Genomic DNA, 19,016 nt, shown 5'->3' with positions numbered 1-19,016 from the left:
TGCAGACTCCTTAAAATGCCCGCCAATATTGTGACGCACGTTAAAGATCCCGAACGCACTAACGAACTCATGCAATATTTAGGGATCAATGGTAGTTGTGCGACTATAGATACACACGAACACAAGGAATATACACACCATTGAAGACGGTATGTGGCTATACTCGTAAAAAGGATGAACTGAACAGCCACATACATAGGCATTTCTGTCGAAAGGGGGAACTCAGAAAAACAAGGGTGTCAGGATCAACTTTATTTTCAAGCGGCTCACACAAACAATAAACACAATCACTCCGTGTAATACAAAAAAACACGAACATGATCTGCACAGTAACAGATGTTTAAATACATGCGATTTAAAACATTTTAACTGCAATCAAAGCGAGCAAAAACTGCGTCGTGCGTACACTCTTTTGATTGGTCAGAGCTTTTTGTTCTGACTGATTTAAACTGACATCGAAAGCATTCGAAACAAAGATAAAATGACCAGTTACCCTCAGGGAAAAGCATTCCAGTATCCTCCCCGTGCACCATTGTCATTGTACGTTCACAAGAAGAGTGACTATTAACTGACTTGGCTGATTTTCAGGCTTGCTCGCTGAAATCGTATCTTGGGATGCAGTGCATGCTGGGGGGCGGTTACTAATTATCTCAACGACCAAATGATGTAAAAAAAAAACCCACATAATACTGATGAAGCAACAAGCGTTTGTTGCCTGAGAACTTGACACACAGTATATACATTTGATTGAGAATAGTATTTCACAAGAAGAAAAATAATCTTATATATGTATACCATTAAAAGCACATTTCTCGCTCCGTCCCTTGTCGAATGAGTCATGTGGTTCTCTGAAGCCTCCTCAGGGAGCAACGATGTCGTGGTGCAAACGTGTGTTGGAATAAACCGTTTCAAACGGTAGGCCTCACAACTCCGTGCCCATAAAAAAAACAGTGCCGTATACGAATATCAAGAAGTTTCACATTTGCGTATCAGCAAGTTCTTTTGGTTTCTATATGCACCCTGACATCGAGCGTCTGATATTGCCTGTGTCAAGCTTCCAAAAACATAAATTGTCCTCTACTGGACGCACAGTTAAACAAGCAAAAGAGACAATACCATTATTTCACTATCTGTTTGTGTGAATTACGCATAACAACACTCGTAGGTCCACTCGAAAAAGTCTGAAGGCCCTTAGTTTCAGCAGTAGGCTATGTTGCCACAAAAAAGGGAACATTTGCTTCGTCGACAGTTGCAAACTCGTGACGCCAAGCTTCTCAAACAAGCTTGAAGACTTATTATAGATTGCAGGTGACACGTCCCTCCGTGCTTTAGACCGGACTAAGGTCAACCAGAACCAGAACCTTTCAGTCCCCAGAAGCGTATGAGGAGACTCTTACAGGGCTCCCCATAGCGCTCGTCCCTGCGTCCTATACGCACTGAAAGCCGAAAACACGTATTAAAAATGTATGTAGGACGCACTAGACTTTAAAAGAGCGGGTCCTGGGACGCACTAAATTTCCTTTATCGTGCGTACCGTATACCATTTTCAGACTGCAATCGTCCGTTATAAAAGTACACTGGGACTTTTCGGTGTTTGGACCTTTGGGACCCTCTAAAAATTTGCAGTGGGGGTCCATGGACCCTCTACAAATTAAAAGTGGGGGTCCCGGGACGCACTGGGAGGGATGTCCGTGGGGAGCCCTGGTCTTATAGTGGACGGATGACAACAACAAATACTACTGAGAGGGAAAATAGTAATCGTTCAGAGGAGAGCGGATGACCAATGTAAAAATCTAGCTGTCATGTTCACTGAGCAAACACTTAGGAACGCCGCCTCCGTAAAACCCTTTCTCAAGGCCTTCCTCAATTAAGCCCAAAATTGTCTTCATGAAGACTCCGCGAAGTCTTTTTTTTTTTACCGAAATCCAGGTCCAAAGCTTTGTGTATCGAACTTCGCGAAGTCGACTTCTCCCAATTACTATCAGATGTTTCAAGCCGTGACAAGTTCCCCAGTCATCTTGTCTATGTCGCTGCTGACGGACAGGCCGTTACCTCCGCCCACAAGAGAAGGCTTACTCCTGAACTCCCTGCTGCTTCGCCAGTCGGGTTCGTACTGGTCGGAGTACAGCTTGAAGAGGGTCACCAGATCGGGAGGAACCCCGGTGTGACCTCTGCGCGTGAGGGCGAGGAGCTTGGCGGTGGGCGGGTGGGAGAAGCGGCTGCTGAATGTCTTGGTAGATACGGGTCTCTGCTTGCTCTCCATCTCCTGAATCTCGCCCAGAAGGACCTGGCGGGCCTCGCGACCTTTGGAATGCAATGAAATGAACGTCAAAGTGTATCAAATAAACTTGCATCTGAACATCAGAAAAAAACATGACATTTGATATTATTCATATAGTGAAATAAACAATCAACAATACACAATGGGGAGGAAAGAACTCTTTTTAAATAAATCTTTTCGTTCGTGGGCTGCAACTCCCACGTAAACTCGTAGGAACAAGTGCACTAACGTGTCTGGCTGTTTTTCCAACAATTTAGGTAATCATACTCCGATGCCAGGGGATGCAAGCTTGGAGCATAGACCTATATTAGATAAATATAGGTCCTTGCTTGGAGTCACTTTTTGTGTGTATTAAAACCCACCGGTCTCTGACATGGCCGGATGTAAGGACCTTTCGTGCGCACTTAGTTTTGTGCCTGCGTGTACACACGAAAGTGGATAAGTCACTTGCAGGTCTGCGCATAAGTCGACCTGGGAGATCGGAAACAATTTGACCCTTATCCCACAAGGCGCGGCTGGCATTCGATCCCCGAACCTTCAACACGGAAGATCGACGTCCTTAAGCTGATAATAACTGGGCAAAGGGGACTTTACGAAGTCTACTTCACGGAGCTCGCAGCACGAAGCTTTGGCACTGAATTTTCGGTAAAATGACTTTGCAAAGTTTTCACGAAGTCAACTTTGAGCTCAATCAATTAAGGAAGGCGTTGACCACTAGGTTTCGCGCCTGTCTACTGTAGGAACTCACCTTGGATGAAGACCTCGCTCCGCTCCTCCTCCTGGGTCATGGAGAAGACGGGCGGGAGGTGCGCGCTGCCCGAGTCCAGGGAGAAGCTGAGGGGATTGTACTTGCAGCGTTCCGCGTGACGGGGGGTGTAGCGGGGTGTGTGGCGGGGGGTGTAGCGGGACGTGGCGGGCAGCTGGTACATGGTGTACTCACGGCTGAACGACAGGGTGTGGGAAGGGGGCAGGGAGGCTGGCGCGGAGGAGAGGAGTCCTCGCTCTATGACGTTCACCTGGGACATAGAGAGACAGTTTGGTTTTGAAGGTGGCGTTTTGAAAATGTATGCATGGATTTGTTTTGAAATACATATGTGAAACGATAATAGTTACCAGTGGAACCATGACAGCAAGAACACAACTTAGGAGGATGAGGAGTAGGACGACGATGACGACGACGACGATAATGATGATGGTGGTGGTGGTGGTGGTAGTGGTGGTGATGAAGATGAAGATGATGACGATGATGATGATGTTGATCATCATCATCATCATCATCATCATCATCATCATCATCATCATCATCATCATCATCATCATCTTCTTCATCATCATCTTCATCTTCATCATCATCTTCATCTTCATCACCACCACAACCATCACCACCACCATGACGATGACGACGATGACGATGAAGACGACGAAGATAACTTCGGGCTCAAATAAGGAAGGCCTTAAGAAAAAAAACAGATTCTCAAGAATCTTACTTGTATCTGGTGAGTTCGCTGAATCCACTCCGTGGCGTTGAGATGGAACTCGCCATCCCTGAGAGTGGGGGAGGCCTTGGTGATGGTGACCAGGATGTAGGCAGACACGTAGTTGCCACACTTGCAAGCCAGCAGCAGCGGAGTGTAGCCCAGCTTGTTTCTCTTGTCTGGGTCCAGGCCAAACTTGTAGAACGTTTCGGCCAGCATGCGAACTGCAATTAATTAAATTACGTTTGAATTTTTCGTTTAAAAAAACAACGTTATTTACTTGAGCGAAAACGTCGGGTTTTTTTCCTCTTCCTTCCTTTTTCCACTACAATTTTATCCTGCGTAGGTGGGCGTCGTTAGTGCACTGTACCTGTCGGAAAAAGCAAGCACGAAGCCGATCTGAAACGAATATTTTCAAACATTTGGATTTAAAGATATTCAGAGTCTACTGCTGTGTGTACACCATAATTATATGGCTTTCGGAAACACAATATTCAAATTGTTCCCCAACAAGAGAAACTAATTCCCAGTGCTGCGAGTTTCTACTCATCATCTCATGATGACCTTCCTTGGACTGTCTCAGTTATTGGCACGAACGTCGTCCTTATTCTCATTGCAATTTAAACTAAAGCCCAATATTAATTGGGCAAAGTTGACTTCGCGAAGACTACTTCAAGAAGCTAGCTGGCACTGAATTGTCGGTAAAAAGACTTCGTACTCAATTAATGAAGGCCTTCACATTACAACCATTACCTTCTATAACTCATTACCACTCACCGATGTTGGGGTTTCCACTCATGGCGGCGTGGTGGATGGGGGTGTTGCCGTCGTTGTCCGGTTCGTTGATGTCCAGCACGTCCTCCCTGAGGATGCTGCGCACGATGTCCTGACGACCGTTGAGACAGGCGTAGCTTAGCGCCGTGCGGCCCATCGAGTCACGGACGTTCAGGTAGGCTCCCGCCTGTGTGCGAAGAAGCACGAATGAAACTAAGGTGTAAAACTCGATTCACGATTAACACTGGACATTATTTTTGGAAATCATGTTGTTTTGAGATTTTGTTAGTCTGAAGTTTTATTAATTAGAAACAAATTATTGTTTATTGTCTTTGATTTAAGGTATTTACAGGCATATGTTTTGATGCGAATATTGTTTTTGAATAGATTAATATATGGTGACATATGGAAAAAAAATGAGAAAAAAAATTAAGGTGTACAGTGGAACCTCTCTATTGAGACCCCACCCCCCGGCCCCCCCCCCCCCCCCTACTACTCTCCTCATTAATCCTATTTCTTTAACCCGAACAACACAGCAATGAGAGACATGCAAACATGCTTACCTTCAGAATAAAAAAACAAAAACAAGAAAGGTTAAAGTGTCTGGAAAGTTTATGCTTTCTCACAAAACAAAACATTCACAAGAATGGTCCTTGTAGTTAATGTTTTTTTGTGTCAAAAATCAAACATTCCTTTAACTAACCATTCTTGATCTTTGTTCTTGACATACTTTGTGGAACGTTAGCATGCAGTCTCTCTGTTTTGGGGTTGTAATGTTTTTGTAGTCTAACTTTTGACACCTCCGCAGTCTATCCCTACCCCCCGCGGGTTTGGGGGAAGAATTTACCCGATGCTCCCCAGCATGTCGTAAGAGGCGACTAACGGATTCTGTTTCTCCTTTTACCCTTGTTAAGTGTTTCTTGTATAGAATATAGTCAATGTTTGTAAAGATTTTAGTCAAGCAGTATGTAAGAAATGTTAAGTCCTTTGTACTGGAAACTTGCATTCTCCCAGTGAGGTCATATATTGTACTACGTTGCAAACCCCTGGAGCAAATTTTTGATTAGTGCTTTTGTGAACAAGACACAATTGACAAGTGGCTCTATCCCATCTCCCCCCTTTCCCTGTCGCGATATAACCTTTGTGGTTGAAAACGACGTTAAACACCAAATAAAGAAAGAAAGTCTATCCCTTTTTGAATTATTTACGTACCTTGAGGAAAATGGAGGCCATCTTGAAACCGTGTTCCTCATTGTCAATCATGCATGCCAGCATGAGCGGTGTGCGGCCATGCATGTCCCTGGAGTCCACGTTGACCCCGTGACGGGACACGAGGAGTCGGACCTGATGCAGCCTGATGTCCAGCACGGCCTGATGCAGGGCGGTCTTGACCAGTCGCTTGCTGGGCGGCGGGGGAAGCGCTGCCTTCTCCATGTTAGCCTTGATAAGAAGGTAGGATATGTGAGTGATTTATGTTTATTTTTGTAATTATGTTACGCTTTGGCGAATAATTCAAGTTAAATGATCATGTTAAGAGATTAATTATTTCCACAACTTTCTTTATCTGGTTGAAAAATATGCATTTTTACGAATTTTGTAACGTGTCGAAGCGACACGTTCGCCTGCAACCATGACTCGCTTGACCCCTACCGCAAACAACACAGTTTATGAAAAGGTAAAAAAAGAAAACGATTAAATAATATGCACTAATCGTACAGCCAGTAAAATATCCTCCACGAATCTGTTTTCCTTTTTGATGTACCTTATCTGGTTCACATTTTACGACAATTTGAAAATGACGAAAAGTCACTTGCAACAGTGCATGGGCGCGAATAAGTTGCGTTTCTTTTGCCGCCTAATGTACATGTACTAAAACCCGAGACCACCTTGTAAACCGAGTAAGGAAACAAACTTCCATCTATCCCGGATAGCCATATTGGTCTGTCAGCGTGAGTTCGATCCCAGGTTCGGCGGAAATTTATTTCACAGAGTCAACTTTGTGTGCAGACTCTCTTCGGTGTCCGAACCTCCCCCCGTGTACACTACATTGAGTGTGCACGTTAAAGATTCCACGATTGACAAAAAGGTCTTTCCTGGCAAAATTGCTTAGGCACAGTTAATAATTGTCTACCTATACCCGTGTGACTTGGAATAATAGGCCGTGAAAGGTAAATATGCGCCGAAATGGCTGCAATCTACTGGCCGTATAAAATTTCATCTCACACGGCATCATTGCAGAGCGCCTAGAACTGTACCCACGGAATATGCGCGATATAAGACTCATTGATTGATTGATTAACAAGCAATAATCAAACAACTTTCTCAGTATGTCCGTAAATTGATCTCCACTAGCCAGTGATATAGTGACGAGGCAGAGGATGGTAACAGGACGATTTTCCCAGAGATTATGTTCCAGGATTGATAAATGCTGACTTTGAAGAATAGTCTCCGACAACCTGTCTCTCATGCACGGAACAACTGCACGGCAGCATGACCGAGCGCAGTCCAATTCTATAACGCTGTATAGAACTTACAGGAAGAGACACCGCCACCAAGCAAAGAATCTTACCCTTGTATAAGCGAAACTATACTAAATGTACTGCATATAAATAAACACAGAACATGACATTTTAAAATCTCTACATCTGACAGTAGAAGCAAGGTTAATGTTTACATCAAACGATTTCTTGCAGCATTTATACAACTATAAACAAGGTAAGTTGTATGTTTTTGGCCTGTTCTTGGCAATAAAGGGGCCGAGCAGAGTCTATAATGTGCTATTCGTGTACATTGCGTGCACAAAATGAGTTCAATGGGGTATACATCAGGGGTACATTAAACCAATCGCTCAAAGGATTGGTTTCTATTCAAGCTATCGCGTTCAGACTTCTGGCTGTATTGAAATGTTAAAGATTTTTTCTTTTGAACTTGGCAGCGTCAGTAAAGTGCAAACGATAAGTATCACGTCTCGTTTGACAATAATACGATACCACTTCCTTTAAAAGTATCTGCATTTACATGATGGTTAAAAAAACTCAGTTTATCTTAAAGGTATACAAGCCTTTCCCAGCACACGATCATGTTCACAGATCTGTCCCAGTGCACGATCATGTTCACAGGTCTGTCCCAGTGCACGATCATGTTCACAGGTCTGTCCCAGTGCACGATCATGTTCACAGGTCTGTCCCAGTGCACGATCATGTTCACAGGTCTGTCCCAGTGCACGATCATGTTCACAGGTCTGTCCCAGTGCACGATCATGTTCACAGGTCTGTCCCAGTGCACGATCATGTTCACAGGTCTGTCCCAGTGCACGATCATGTTCACAGGTCTGTCCCAGTGCACGATCATGTTCACAGGTCTGTCCCAGTGCACGATCATGTTCACAGGTCTGTCCCAGTGCACGATCATGTTCACAGGTCTGTCCCAGTGCACGATCATGTTCACAGGTCTGTCCCAGTGCACGATCATGTTCACAGGTCTGTCCCAGTGCACGATCATGTTCACAGGTCTGTCCCAGTGCACGATCATGTTCACAGGTCTGTCCCAGTGCACGATCATGTTCACAGGTCTGTCCCAGTGCACGATCATGTTCACAGGTCTGTCCCAGTGCACGATCATGTTCACAGGTCTGTCCCAGTGCACGATCATGTTCACAGGTCTGTCCCAGTGCACGATCATGTTCACAGGTCTGTCCCAGTGTACGATCATGTTCACAGGTCTGTCCCAGTGCACGATCATGTTCACAGGTCTGTCCCAGTGCACGATCATGTTCACAGGTCTGTCCCAGTGCACGATCATGTTCACAGGTCTGTCCCAGTGTACGATCATGTTCACAGGTCTGTCCCAGTACACGATCATGTTCACAGGTCTGTCCCAGTGCACGATCATGTTCACAGGTCTGTCCCAGTGCACGATCATGTTCACAGGTCTGTCTCACCTTTGACATGGAATAGCAGCATTGTTTTTCTTGGATACTTCAGGGCCTGGTAGCTCAACTGTGAGAGCCCTGGATTTGTGATCCTTTGGGCAACGGGTTCGAATCCAGGCAGGGTATTAAATGGGTTTACTTTATATGCAGACTAAGAAACGGTATCCATGTCCCACCCCGTGTCACCCCAGTGACACGTAAAAGACCTCGGTCATTCTGCCATAAGTGCAGGTGGCTGATTACACCAAAACACGCAGGCTTTTGTCATGGTGTTTACATTTGCCTTAGATGTTTTTAGTCTATATTGACTTTGTATACGCCAGACCCCTATGATACCAAACAGTATTAATTTTCACCCCACGGGTTCCCGTGTGTATGTTTACTCTTTACCAACAAGTTTGATATTATATCATAGAACTCAGCAGGGGAGTTCTAAAGGGTTGTACACGAATGTATGATATTTTATCTGGATATATGCATAGATCCGTGCTTTGTCTTTCTTACACGTTTGTTCTTGGTATAATTCTTTCTCTGTCTGTGTGTCTGTCTGTGTGTGTGTCTGTGTGTCTGTGTGTCTGTCTGTCTGTCTGTCTGTCTGTCTGTTTGTCTGTCTGTCTGTCTGTCTGTCTGTCTGTCTGTCGTCTGTCTGTCTGTTTGTCTGTCTGTCTGTCTGTCGTCTGTCTGTCTGTTTGTCTGTCTGTCTGTCTGTATGTCTGTCTCTCTCTTTCCCTTTCTCTCTCTCTCTCTATCACCCTCTCTCTCCCCTCCCCCTCTCTTTCTCGCTCCATCTCGCTCTCTCTCGAGTTTTTAAAATCACACGATTAAGGTTTTGCATCTTGGTTGATCCTGTATACCATATCGCCTTGTACAACACTATAGCTTGATCCCAACAAGAACGTTTATAAACACTTATCACATAAACTCTGTTTACGGACAGAATAAGCATTACTCGCTTTGCCTTTCATGCATATATGCAACACTATTTTTAAGTACTTATCACCTAAACAATGTTTTGAGGACAGAATAAACAGTACCTACTTACTTATTCTTTCGTACAACCACAAGTTCCACACCGTACATATACACCCTCAACAACACACATGTATGCAAAACCTAAATCACCCGAGGAGATCGGTGTCGGTATTGATTCAGGGATTTATGCTGTAGAGATTTTCTGGCACTCAGTCACGCTTGATTTGGTCTGGAACCGCGAGCCGGGCTAACTCATCCGTAACTTGGTAAAGAGTATGTAGCCTGCTGGTTAATAGACGGTCACGCTTAATTGCTCATAGTCTTAGCAACTGGACGAATCAGTAACCTTCTGGGGTAGTGTTATCTGCTCATAATTAAGTCTTGTAAACATTAATACATTTTGTTAAGTGTGTTGATATCGGAGTTTGCATGTAATTTTCAATGAATATATGTGTACATCTGTTTCTGCCTGTGTGTCTGCCTTTATGCGCGTCAGTTTGTTTGCCAATGTACGATACTTCTTCTTCCTAGTTTATCTCTGGCTATATCAACTTTCATCTGACGATTCTGTTGTCACTAGCATTTCTATCCGTGTGAACGCCTATTTCTCTCCCTCTGAGTGTCTGTCTTGTCGGTCTGTCATAATCTCACTCTCCATATCTCTCTCTCTCTCTCTCTCTCTCTCTCTCTCTCTCTCTCTCTCTCTCTCTCTCTCTCTCTCTCTCTCTCTCTCAAAACATCACGGTCGCATTTGACTCCTACCACACAATCAACATGGAAAAAGGGCACTTTTTTAAATTACAACACCAGAAAACGTTGCTTGCTTACCTGGTCCGTCAAGAGTAATAGCAGTAGAAATCTGTGACGTTTTAACACAGACAATCTTCTAAAAATGATTGGTGTTGTCTTTCACTGCATTGTTCAGATGTTTATCCATTTCTTTTCTTGTTGTCCGTTTCCGACGCTTGAAGAGCTGGTCTATATCATCTGCCGTATATCACGCACAACCTCGACTTCGGCTCCTTTTCCTCCGAAAGTTATCACACGTTCTCTTAGCCGCTGTTCAAAGACACCCCACTTCTACTTGCAAGCGGATATTCACACTTTTCAATCACTCCTTGATACGAAAGACAATGACTTCACAGTATTTAAAAGGCTTTTCGGCTCTTATCAGAAGTCTCAGGTCGTCACAAATCCCATAGCGTGTGCCCGGGTGCTTGGTCACAGAGCAGATACCCTGGGTATGTGTGGGTCGGGTATCCAGGACGAAAATCCGCCGGAGTGGTGGTCTAGCGTGAAAACGATTATTTCGCACCCTGCTGCGGATCGAACCAGAGGCGTATGCAATTGCTGTTCAGCCTCAACGTTTTTTGTTGGAGCTACAGTATAAATAGTCTATGTTCCTTGAATTTGAGACAGTATGATGGATAACATTCGGCTACTAATAAAGTTTTTCAGTTAAAACTGCATACTTGGTGCGTGTTTGTTTTTGGTATAGTAATCCTGTTATCATCAGTTGTGAACACAATTATTTTTTTGATTGCTGCATGTATTTTCTTTTTTTGTTTCAAAGCCCACCAGGATCCACTTCTGAATCAGAAAGAGAACCTGGCCCTAGTGGCCCGGAAGCTCCACGGCAGTCTGGAGCACCTACAACAATAGGAGGAACAGGAACACGAATAACACGAACAAGAAGAACAAAAATCAGAACAAGAACAAGTTGAACAACAACAACAACCACAACAACAACAACAAAAAACAACAACAACAATAACAACTAAGTTGTATCATGTTATTTTGAAGTATAGGGGTCTTTTTACAGTGATTCGTGAAGGCCGCTTCACTGGTCCATATTGGGCGCCCAGGCTCCTAATATGGACCATTTGTGATTTTTTCTGTATTTAATTTTTGCTGAATGTCTATCAAAGCTGTTTCAGTCTAATTAGGCCTAACGGTTAACATAAGAGAGAAGGACTACCACACACAAAATGAAACTTCTTCGCAACAAAACAAGCTAGTTATCAGCATGAAACAAAAAGTGGTCCATACTAGGAGCCCTTCCCCTATGGTTTGTAATGTACTATGTAACTATATTCTTTTTTGTATGCGCTAACCACCTTCATCTTTTATATGTACCTGCCGTTCTTTCCTCCCACCTCCACCCTCCCCCCTCTTCCTCCTGCTAGCTTTTTCTTATTCTTTCTGATTTCCTTTAACTATGCTTTTCATCTAGATAGTTCCACAATTGATAAGTAATGCTTGTCCGACATCATATTTGTGTTATTTTCCTACTACGTAGGGCGCGTAATATAAGCGTTCGCTTGAGTTCGACGTGTCCCTATTGTTTATCGTTGTATTGTTGTATCATGTTTGATTTAATAAAACATAGTTTAAACCAACAATAACAACAACAACAACAAACCTTGGCTCAATTATATATACAGTGGAACCCCTATTTTAAGACCCCCCAAATTAAGACCCTGTTTTCTCAGACGTTTTGTTCATAACCTCTGTAAATTTAACCCTGTTTTAAGACCCCCTCCTTTTTATTATTTTAGGACCTGATTTTCTCAGATATTTGGAGGTCTTAAAAGGGGGGTTCCACTGTAGCACGTTTAAGGCGATGTGAGGCACTAAAATCACCAACATGGTTATTCCATGTATTATCCAAGTTTATTTTTAGTGACACACATCGCCTTAAGTACATTCGTGTGCCTCTGGACAAATCACCAATACGCATTGTGAAGTGTCGAGATTGACCCTACTGCTTCGTCGGGTGAGCGCCAAGTCGGAAAGCGATCAGATCAGCTTTGAAGGGGTAGGCTCCGCCACCCGTAATCTGCTACCCGCTTTTGTGAGATTCATTCCGGGTGCACCAGACCATTGTATCGACGTTGTCGGCTGGACCTCATAGTGACTGTGTTTTAAGGGGCGCGCTGCGTTGAGAGACTTGGCTCGTTGTACCATGCCTGATTCTATAAACTATGTGGGAGGTATACAAGTAAACAACGAAAGACATAGGCTCGCAAAGAGAGACAGACAGACAGATTAAAAGAGAAAAAAGAAGGAAGGAAAGACAGACAGACAGACAGACAGACAGACAGACAGACAGACAGACAGACAGACAGACAGACAGACGAAACAAGAGCGGCTGACTGACTGACTAACACACACAGATCAAAAGGGCATATACCACAGCAGCAATGGTAGAGACTGGACTTAACCTGGACCAAACCCCTTACTAAAAGAAAGAGCAATCCCGATTTACTCCACACAGTCTCAAGAATTACCCAGATGATAATTATATTCTGCTCCCTTTGCCGCCTCTTCGTTTTAACTCTTTAAACATTAAAAAGAAAAACTGCTTATGGAAAAAAAAAGACAAATTATTCCTGTAGTGGCTTTTCTCCACACTTTCAAACAACACCTGACTTGACACTTAGAAAAAGAAGTCCTAACACAGCAAGAAACGTTTCTCTGGCAGAAAGTCCACCGCTCATGGCAAAGGCAGTGAAATTGACAAGAAGAGCGGGGTAGTAGTTGCGCTAAGAAGGATAGCACGCTTTTCTGTACCTCTCTTTGTTTTAACTTTCTGAGCGTGTTTTTAATCCAAACATATCATATCTATATGTTTTTGCCCCAAAAGACATTCTTGTGCTGTGCTCTGTGAGAGGTGTTTTCTTTGTGCTTAATATTATTTTGTTTGGACCTAGCTATTGATGTGTACATTGTTGTTAAACAGTTGTTTGTTGTATGTTTATCAGGGTTTGCTAGTGTGTGATAGGGTTCGTGTCCGTCTGTAGATGTCAGTTTCTTTGTTAGTCCTGTGTTGACAACTCTTCGACAAGCGCTTAGAACTGTACCCACGGAATACGCGCTATATAAGCTTCATATTGATTGATTGATTGAAGTCCATTAAGCAATTAATCGAAGTGCCTATAAAAATCCATAGTTCCTGCCTTTTTGTTTGTACGTACGTATGTATGTCTGCCTGCCTGCCGTGTCTGTCTGTGTCTGTCTGTTGGTGATTGTGTATGTGTGTCTATGTTTATGTGTGGTGTGCGTAGCAGATGTGCGTTCGTACGTGTGTGTTGCGAGCTATAGCCGTTCTTTTTGTCTGTGTTTTTGTCTGCGTATGTAAATGGGTTTTTTCTGTCTATCCGTGTTTTCTGTCTTTGTGTGTGTGTGTGTGTGTGTGTGTGTGTGTGTGTGTGTGTGTGTGTGTGTGTGTGTGTGTGTGTGTGTGCGCGTGTGTGTGTGCATGGTTCAAGTTATGTGTGTGTGTGTGTGTGTGAGTGCACGCATGTGTGTGTGTGTGGGGGGGGGGTATATGTGTGTGGTTGTGTTTGCATACATGTCAGTGTTTGTGCGTGTGTATATTTGCGGGCACGTAGATGTGTGTGTATACATATGTGTGTGCTTGTCTGTCTCTCTTTGCCTTTGTGTCTGTCGCTATGGTGTGAAGCGTTTGTGAGTATACATACCTATATTTTATCACACAAAGAGATAGTGATACATCGCCATTGGTTTATTCGTCGTGTGTAAACATTATGTGTAAGTGCCTGTATGTCTCTCTTTGATTGTTTGCCTTTCTGACTGTTGCTATGGTGTGAAGCGTTTGTACCTATAGTGATATATCGCCATTGGTTTTATTCGTCTTTGTAATCTAAAAAAAAAATGTATCGTCATTTTAGTTCAATTTATTTGACAGTTTAGGCCAAACATATAATAAACTTTACAGATATTTTCTGATGAAATCAAAACAAAACGTTTCCTGCACATAATCTGTTTATGTACACAAATTAATCTTTCATCGATGCTTATCGTATACTTTCCGGTAATTCCATTTCTGAATATGTTGTATCTTGCACCATTGTAATATCGATATAATTATACCAATGGAATTCTCTCGCATACTAAGTACATCCAAAAATTGCAACGAAATATAACTACGACCTTCCCTTGTATGTATACATGCACAAATTCCAAGACAAAAGATCATTCACAAACTGATTACAAAACACAATAGCAACTCATCTCGCGCATCAGTAATCTACTTGACACAGCAGGAGGATATCATTCAAGTATACCCCATGCACCTGCATATATTATCTTGAGGAGTTATAATACTCCAATCTTATACGACGTTTATAGCGTGTTTGATTTCAATCAATCAATCAATATGAGGCTTATATCGCGCGTATTCCGTGGGTACAGTTCTAAGCGCAGGGATTTAAACAAATTTGTTTTTAATGCAATCTATATCGCGCACATATTCAAGGCGCAGGGATTTATTTATGCCGTTTGAGATGGAATTTTTTTTACACAATACATATCACATCGGCCAGCAGATTGCAGCCCATTTCGGCGCATATCCTACTTTTCACGGCTTATTATTCCAAGTCACACGGGTATTTTGGTGGACATTTTTATCTATGCCTATACAATTTTGCCAGGAAATACCCTTTTGTCAATCGTGGGATCTTTAACGTGTATGCAAGTGAAAAAAGATGCGTTTTCAGGCCTGTGCGGAAAGAGCCAGAGGCAGAGTGACGAAGAGTGACAGGGAGAGAGTTCCAGACGAGAGGAGCAGAAACAGAAAAAGAGCGCTCACCAAAAGATTTAGTGTTGACTCTCGGAGTGGAAAGGATAGAGGTGTCTGCTGAGGAGCGGAGTGTCCTGCCCGGTGTGTATGTCTGAGTCATGTCTGTGAGGTATGCGGGTCCTCTCTGTGTGAGTGCACCATAGGAAAGGCATGCGATTTTATACTTGATGCGTGACTCTATTGGAAGCCAGTGCAGTGCTTAGAGATGAGGGGAAATGTGTTCGGACTTGCGGACTCTGAGGACCAGGCGTGCAGCATTGTTCTGCAATTTCTGTAACATGTTTAGGAGGTACTGGGGGCAACCATACAGCAGTGCGTTCCAATAGTCCAGTCTGAAAAGAATGAATGCAGAGACTAGAGTCAGAGCTGCTTCTTCAGAAAGGTAATGGCGTATCGAGCCAATACGGCGGAGCTCAAAGTTGACGGCACGAGTGGTGGTTTGTACCTGTGCGTGCATAGTTAGGTGGGAGTCTAGTGTGACACCCAAGTTCTTCACTGAAACCGAGAAGGGGACAACTGCATTGCCTATTGTGATGGACTCTGGGAGCTGGATGGAGGTAGACATGCGTGGAGAGGAGGCAGCCATGACTTCCGTTTTCTCATCATTTAATTTTAGCTTGTTAAATGTCATCAAGGATTTAACGTCCAGGATCCATTCTTGCATTGAGTGCATCAGAGTGTCGAAACTCTTGGGATCAGCAGACTTCTGTGGTTGCGTATCATCTGCTTTAGAATGATGGAGAACTGAGTGTGAGGCCATGATGTCAGCGAGGGGTGTGGTGTATAACACAAACAATACCGGCCCTAGGACCGAACCCTGAGGCACGCCGTAGCGTAGCAGAGCAGGATCAGAGGTGCTATTGTTTATGGAGACAGTCTGGGTACGGTTGGACAAGTAGGAGGAGAACCAGAGAAGGACAGAATCACTTTTTTTTTTTTTTTTTTTTTTTTTTTTTTTTTTTTTTTTTTAATAAACAATTCTAGAGAATTGTGTATCTTATATTTGAGTCTTTCGTGTTTTAGACATTGATGCATTTAATAGTTTTAACGAGTTGCCTTTTGTTTTATCATTCTGGTGTTTATCTAGATGTGCTGTGTATCTTATAAGAAGTTCTTAAAAGTTTGAAGTTATTTTAGCACATAGGTTTTTTTTTATGGTCTTAACAGTGAAACATGTATTACGTTATCATTAAGATTCATGCTTTGTTAGCACTAAGCAGTTGTTTTAATCAGTCTGGTTTTTTCTTGTTTTCATCTTATGAACATTCTAAATGTTAGACTAACTTATTGTCTTGTACAGAATAACAACTGTGTGAATGGTGCTATACTGAATGAAAGAGTGTGACATGAAGTTCTTGTACATCATTGTAAAGAGTGTGCATGACGTTTTAGTTTAGATGTCAAGCGCTTAGAGCAAGCCTTTTTAACGAAAGTTTTTGATTTAGCGCTATATAAATGTTCTTATTATTATTATTATTATTATTATTATTAACGCCAAAAACGTGTTCTAAACGGCTGATGAGGAGACCATGATCAATGGTATCGAACGCTGCCGACAAGTCGAGCAGCGTCAGGATGGCAACTTTTCCTTTGTCTAAAGCGAGTAAGAGGTCATTTACAATTTTCACTAAAGCTGTTTCCGTACTGTGCCCAGACCGATACGCAGACTGCAGAGGGTTGAACAGATTGTTGGATGTGAGGTGAGCAGAAAGCTGAGACAGGACTACCGGCACGGTTGGCCTAGTGGTAAGGCGTCCGCCCCGTGATCGGGAGGTCGTGGGTTCGAACCCCGGCCGGGTCATACCTAAGACTTTAAAATTGGCAATCTAGTGGCTGCTCCGCCTGGCGTCTGGCATTATGGGGTTAGTGCTAGGACTGGTTGGTCCGGTGTCAGAATAATGTGACTGGGTAAGACATGAAGCCTGTGCTGCGACTTCTGTCTTGTGTGTGGCGCACGTTATATGTCAAAGCAGCACCGCCCTGATATGGCTCTTCGTGGTCGGCTGGGCGTTAAGCAAACAAACAAACAAAATGAGACAGGACTACCTTTTCTATTATTTTAGAAACGAAAGACAGGTTACTGACAGGCCGAAAGTTTTTCAACTCATTGTGGTCCAGTGTAGATGTCTTCAACAGTGGGGTAACAAGAGCGGTTTTGTGGACATCCGGGAAAGATCCAGAAGCGAGGGAGTCATTCACAATTTTTGTAATGGTGGGGAGCACCACATCTAGACACTCAAAGAGCAAGGGGGTTGGGATCGGGTCAAGGTCACACGTTTTAGGGGCAGAGCTAGTCAAGATCTTCCGGACTTCTGATTCAGTGACAGGGGTGAACGATGCTAGAGGGTCGCCACTGAACGGTGTTCCAAGGGGATGAGGAACAGAGGGCTGGGAGTCGAGGTCGTCTCTTTACTTTTCTACCATAGTCACAAAGTAGTTGGAGAACACATCAGGGAGGGACGCTGAAGGGTACACAGTGGGAAACAGACTAGCACTAGATCTAGCACGAAGATCGTTGGTAATGTGATACAGCTCTTTGCTTGATTTCGCCTGGGCTATCTGAGTGGTGTAGAACATGGACTTTGCTTTGTGAACAATGAAGGTCACAAAATTCTTGGCTTTTTTGTACAATTGTTCATACACTGTCAGACCAGATACCTTCCACTCTCTCTCGGCACGACGCTGTTCTTTCTTAGCCTGGAGTAGTTCATCGCCAAGGAGACCAAACCACGGAGTCACCTTTCTTGAGGACACCTTGCGCGGGATGTCACGAGGACGTATTTTCTTCTGCAGATTTGCCGAAATAACCATACAACTTTGGGCTGTTGTCGGAGGTGTGAGGCAATCTTTCGTTTTACCTTTCCTGCCACGTGAAACACATTCGTCAATAGACGAATTCCGAAAATAACTCTGTCGGGTTGATATGGACTGTGACAGAGTTTATACCCTTGCTTTGACGGCGACAACCATTGGAGGGGTCAATCATTTCCGAGGGGTGTGTCTGAAACACGTGGACAGGAGGACTCTCACGGCAACCCATACAAACCCGACAGATTTTGTTCCGAACATCGTCTATTCTGCCGGCAAAGTTTTTCGGCAAGTTAAAACAAGTTTTGGCGTCTTGCCATACTGTCGAGGACAAACGACATCACCGGTATAGCGCAAAGAGCATAATTGTAAAGTTATGATGTTGCGCTATATAAATGCTCATTTATTATTATTATTAATATCATAGAAAAAGCAACAACAACAATAATAAAGACTAGTTATTGGAACGTTTAATTGTTGATAAAACGAAATATTTTGACCAGCTTGATGTACCATGGCAGAGGTCGAATTGAACGCCAGGTAAGCTTGGTCGTTTTATTTGTGTCATATTTATTTGTATGTCAGTCTGTCTACTATGAAGACCATTAGGTCCACGTACTTGTGTGTTTCGTTTTGTCACATTTTTTAAAGTTCCAATAACTAACCTTTCTTGTGTTTCGATTCTGGCAGAATTAATCAGTTTTGGAATTTTTTCGGATATCCGTCTAACCAATACTTTTAATCTCCACTCAATATGTGGTTTTTTTAATTTTTTATATCAAGCTGAAATTATTTTTTTTTTACATCAAGCTGAAATTATTGTTAAGAGCACCGACAGGAAAAAGATCGAGTAGTGGTATACAGTGACCTTAACAACATTAGTAGGATGCATTTGCCTTAACGAAATTAGTAGCATACAGTTGCCTTAACGACATTGCCCACCCGGGCAGTGTCCAATAATGAGCAATCACAACGTGCACTGTAGGGGGTCCGAAGTAGCTGGGCAATTTCCTGTTGCACCAATCATCGTATAGATTATATCGGCCATCTCGGGACAGGTTAGACGCGGAGGCATTGTGAGGTACTTTACCTCTTGGGTCATTATTTTTTTTATTCAATTTTGGCACCGATCGTGGTGGTGGTCGTGGTGGTTGTTAATTTGACAGCAAC

At 43.2% G+C, this 19,016-nt stretch overlaps 3 protein-coding genes across 3 annotated transcripts; all 3 read right to left on the bottom strand.

Annotated features, from left to right (window-relative positions):
- Positions 1–239: 239 nt before the first annotated feature.
- LOC138966385 (uncharacterized) lies at positions 240–10,684 on the bottom strand. Its single transcript, XM_070338603.1, has 6 exons — positions 10,262–10,684; positions 5,743–5,970; positions 4,534–4,717; positions 3,769–3,980; positions 3,030–3,297; positions 240–2,304 (listed from the first exon to the last, which is right to left on the bottom strand). The coding sequence occupies exons 2-6, from the start codon at positions 5,962–5,964 to the stop codon at positions 1,991–1,993; spliced, it is 1,200 nt and encodes a 399-aa protein (XP_070194704.1). The 5' UTR covers positions 5,965–5,970; positions 10,262–10,684; the 3' UTR covers positions 240–1,990.
- On the bottom strand, positions 7,576–8,451 carry LOC138966246 (uncharacterized). Its single transcript, XM_070338388.1, has one exon. The coding sequence runs from the start codon at positions 8,449–8,451 to the stop codon at positions 7,576–7,578; it is 876 nt and encodes a 291-aa protein (XP_070194489.1).
- Positions 10,685–15,237: 4,553 nt separating the features above from the next.
- Positions 15,238–15,798, bottom strand: LOC138966236 (uncharacterized). Its single transcript, XM_070338376.1, has one exon. It carries the CDS (start codon positions 15,796–15,798, stop codon positions 15,238–15,240), a length of 561 nt encoding a protein of 186 aa, XP_070194477.1.
- Between the last annotated feature and the right edge of the window lie 3,218 nt (positions 15,799–19,016).

The sequence above is a fragment of the Littorina saxatilis genome, linkage group LG5, assembly GCF_037325665.1.
Source record: "Littorina saxatilis isolate snail1 linkage group LG5, US_GU_Lsax_2.0, whole genome shotgun sequence".
In the NCBI taxonomy this organism is placed as follows: Eukaryota; Metazoa; Mollusca; class Gastropoda; order Littorinimorpha; family Littorinidae; genus Littorina; species Littorina saxatilis.
Note: the sequence above shows the minus strand (reverse complement) of the source record. Positions and strands in the feature narration are given on the sequence as shown.

Excerpts from the sequence above, each read along its gene's own strand:
- LOC138966385 (XM_070338603.1), bottom strand. The coding sequence starts at position 5,964 with ATGGAGAAGGCAGCGCTTCCCCCGCCGCCCAGCAAGCGACTGGTCAAG. Across the intron at positions 3,981-4,533 it reads GAGTGGAAACCCCAACATCG|TTCGCATGCTGGCCGAAACG; the intron begins GTGAGTGGTAAT and ends AATTAATTGCAG. Across the intron at positions 3,298-3,768 it reads AGCGAACTCACCAGATACAA|GTGAACGTCATAGAGCGAGG; the intron begins GTAAGATTCTTG and ends TCTATGTCCCAG.
- LOC138966236 (XM_070338376.1), bottom strand. The coding sequence starts at position 15,798 with ATGGCCTCACACTCAGTTCTCCATCATTCTAAAGCAGATGATACGCAA.
- LOC138966246 (XM_070338388.1), bottom strand. The coding sequence starts at position 8,451 with ATGATCGTGCACTGGGACAGACCTGTGAACATGATCGTGCACTGGGAC.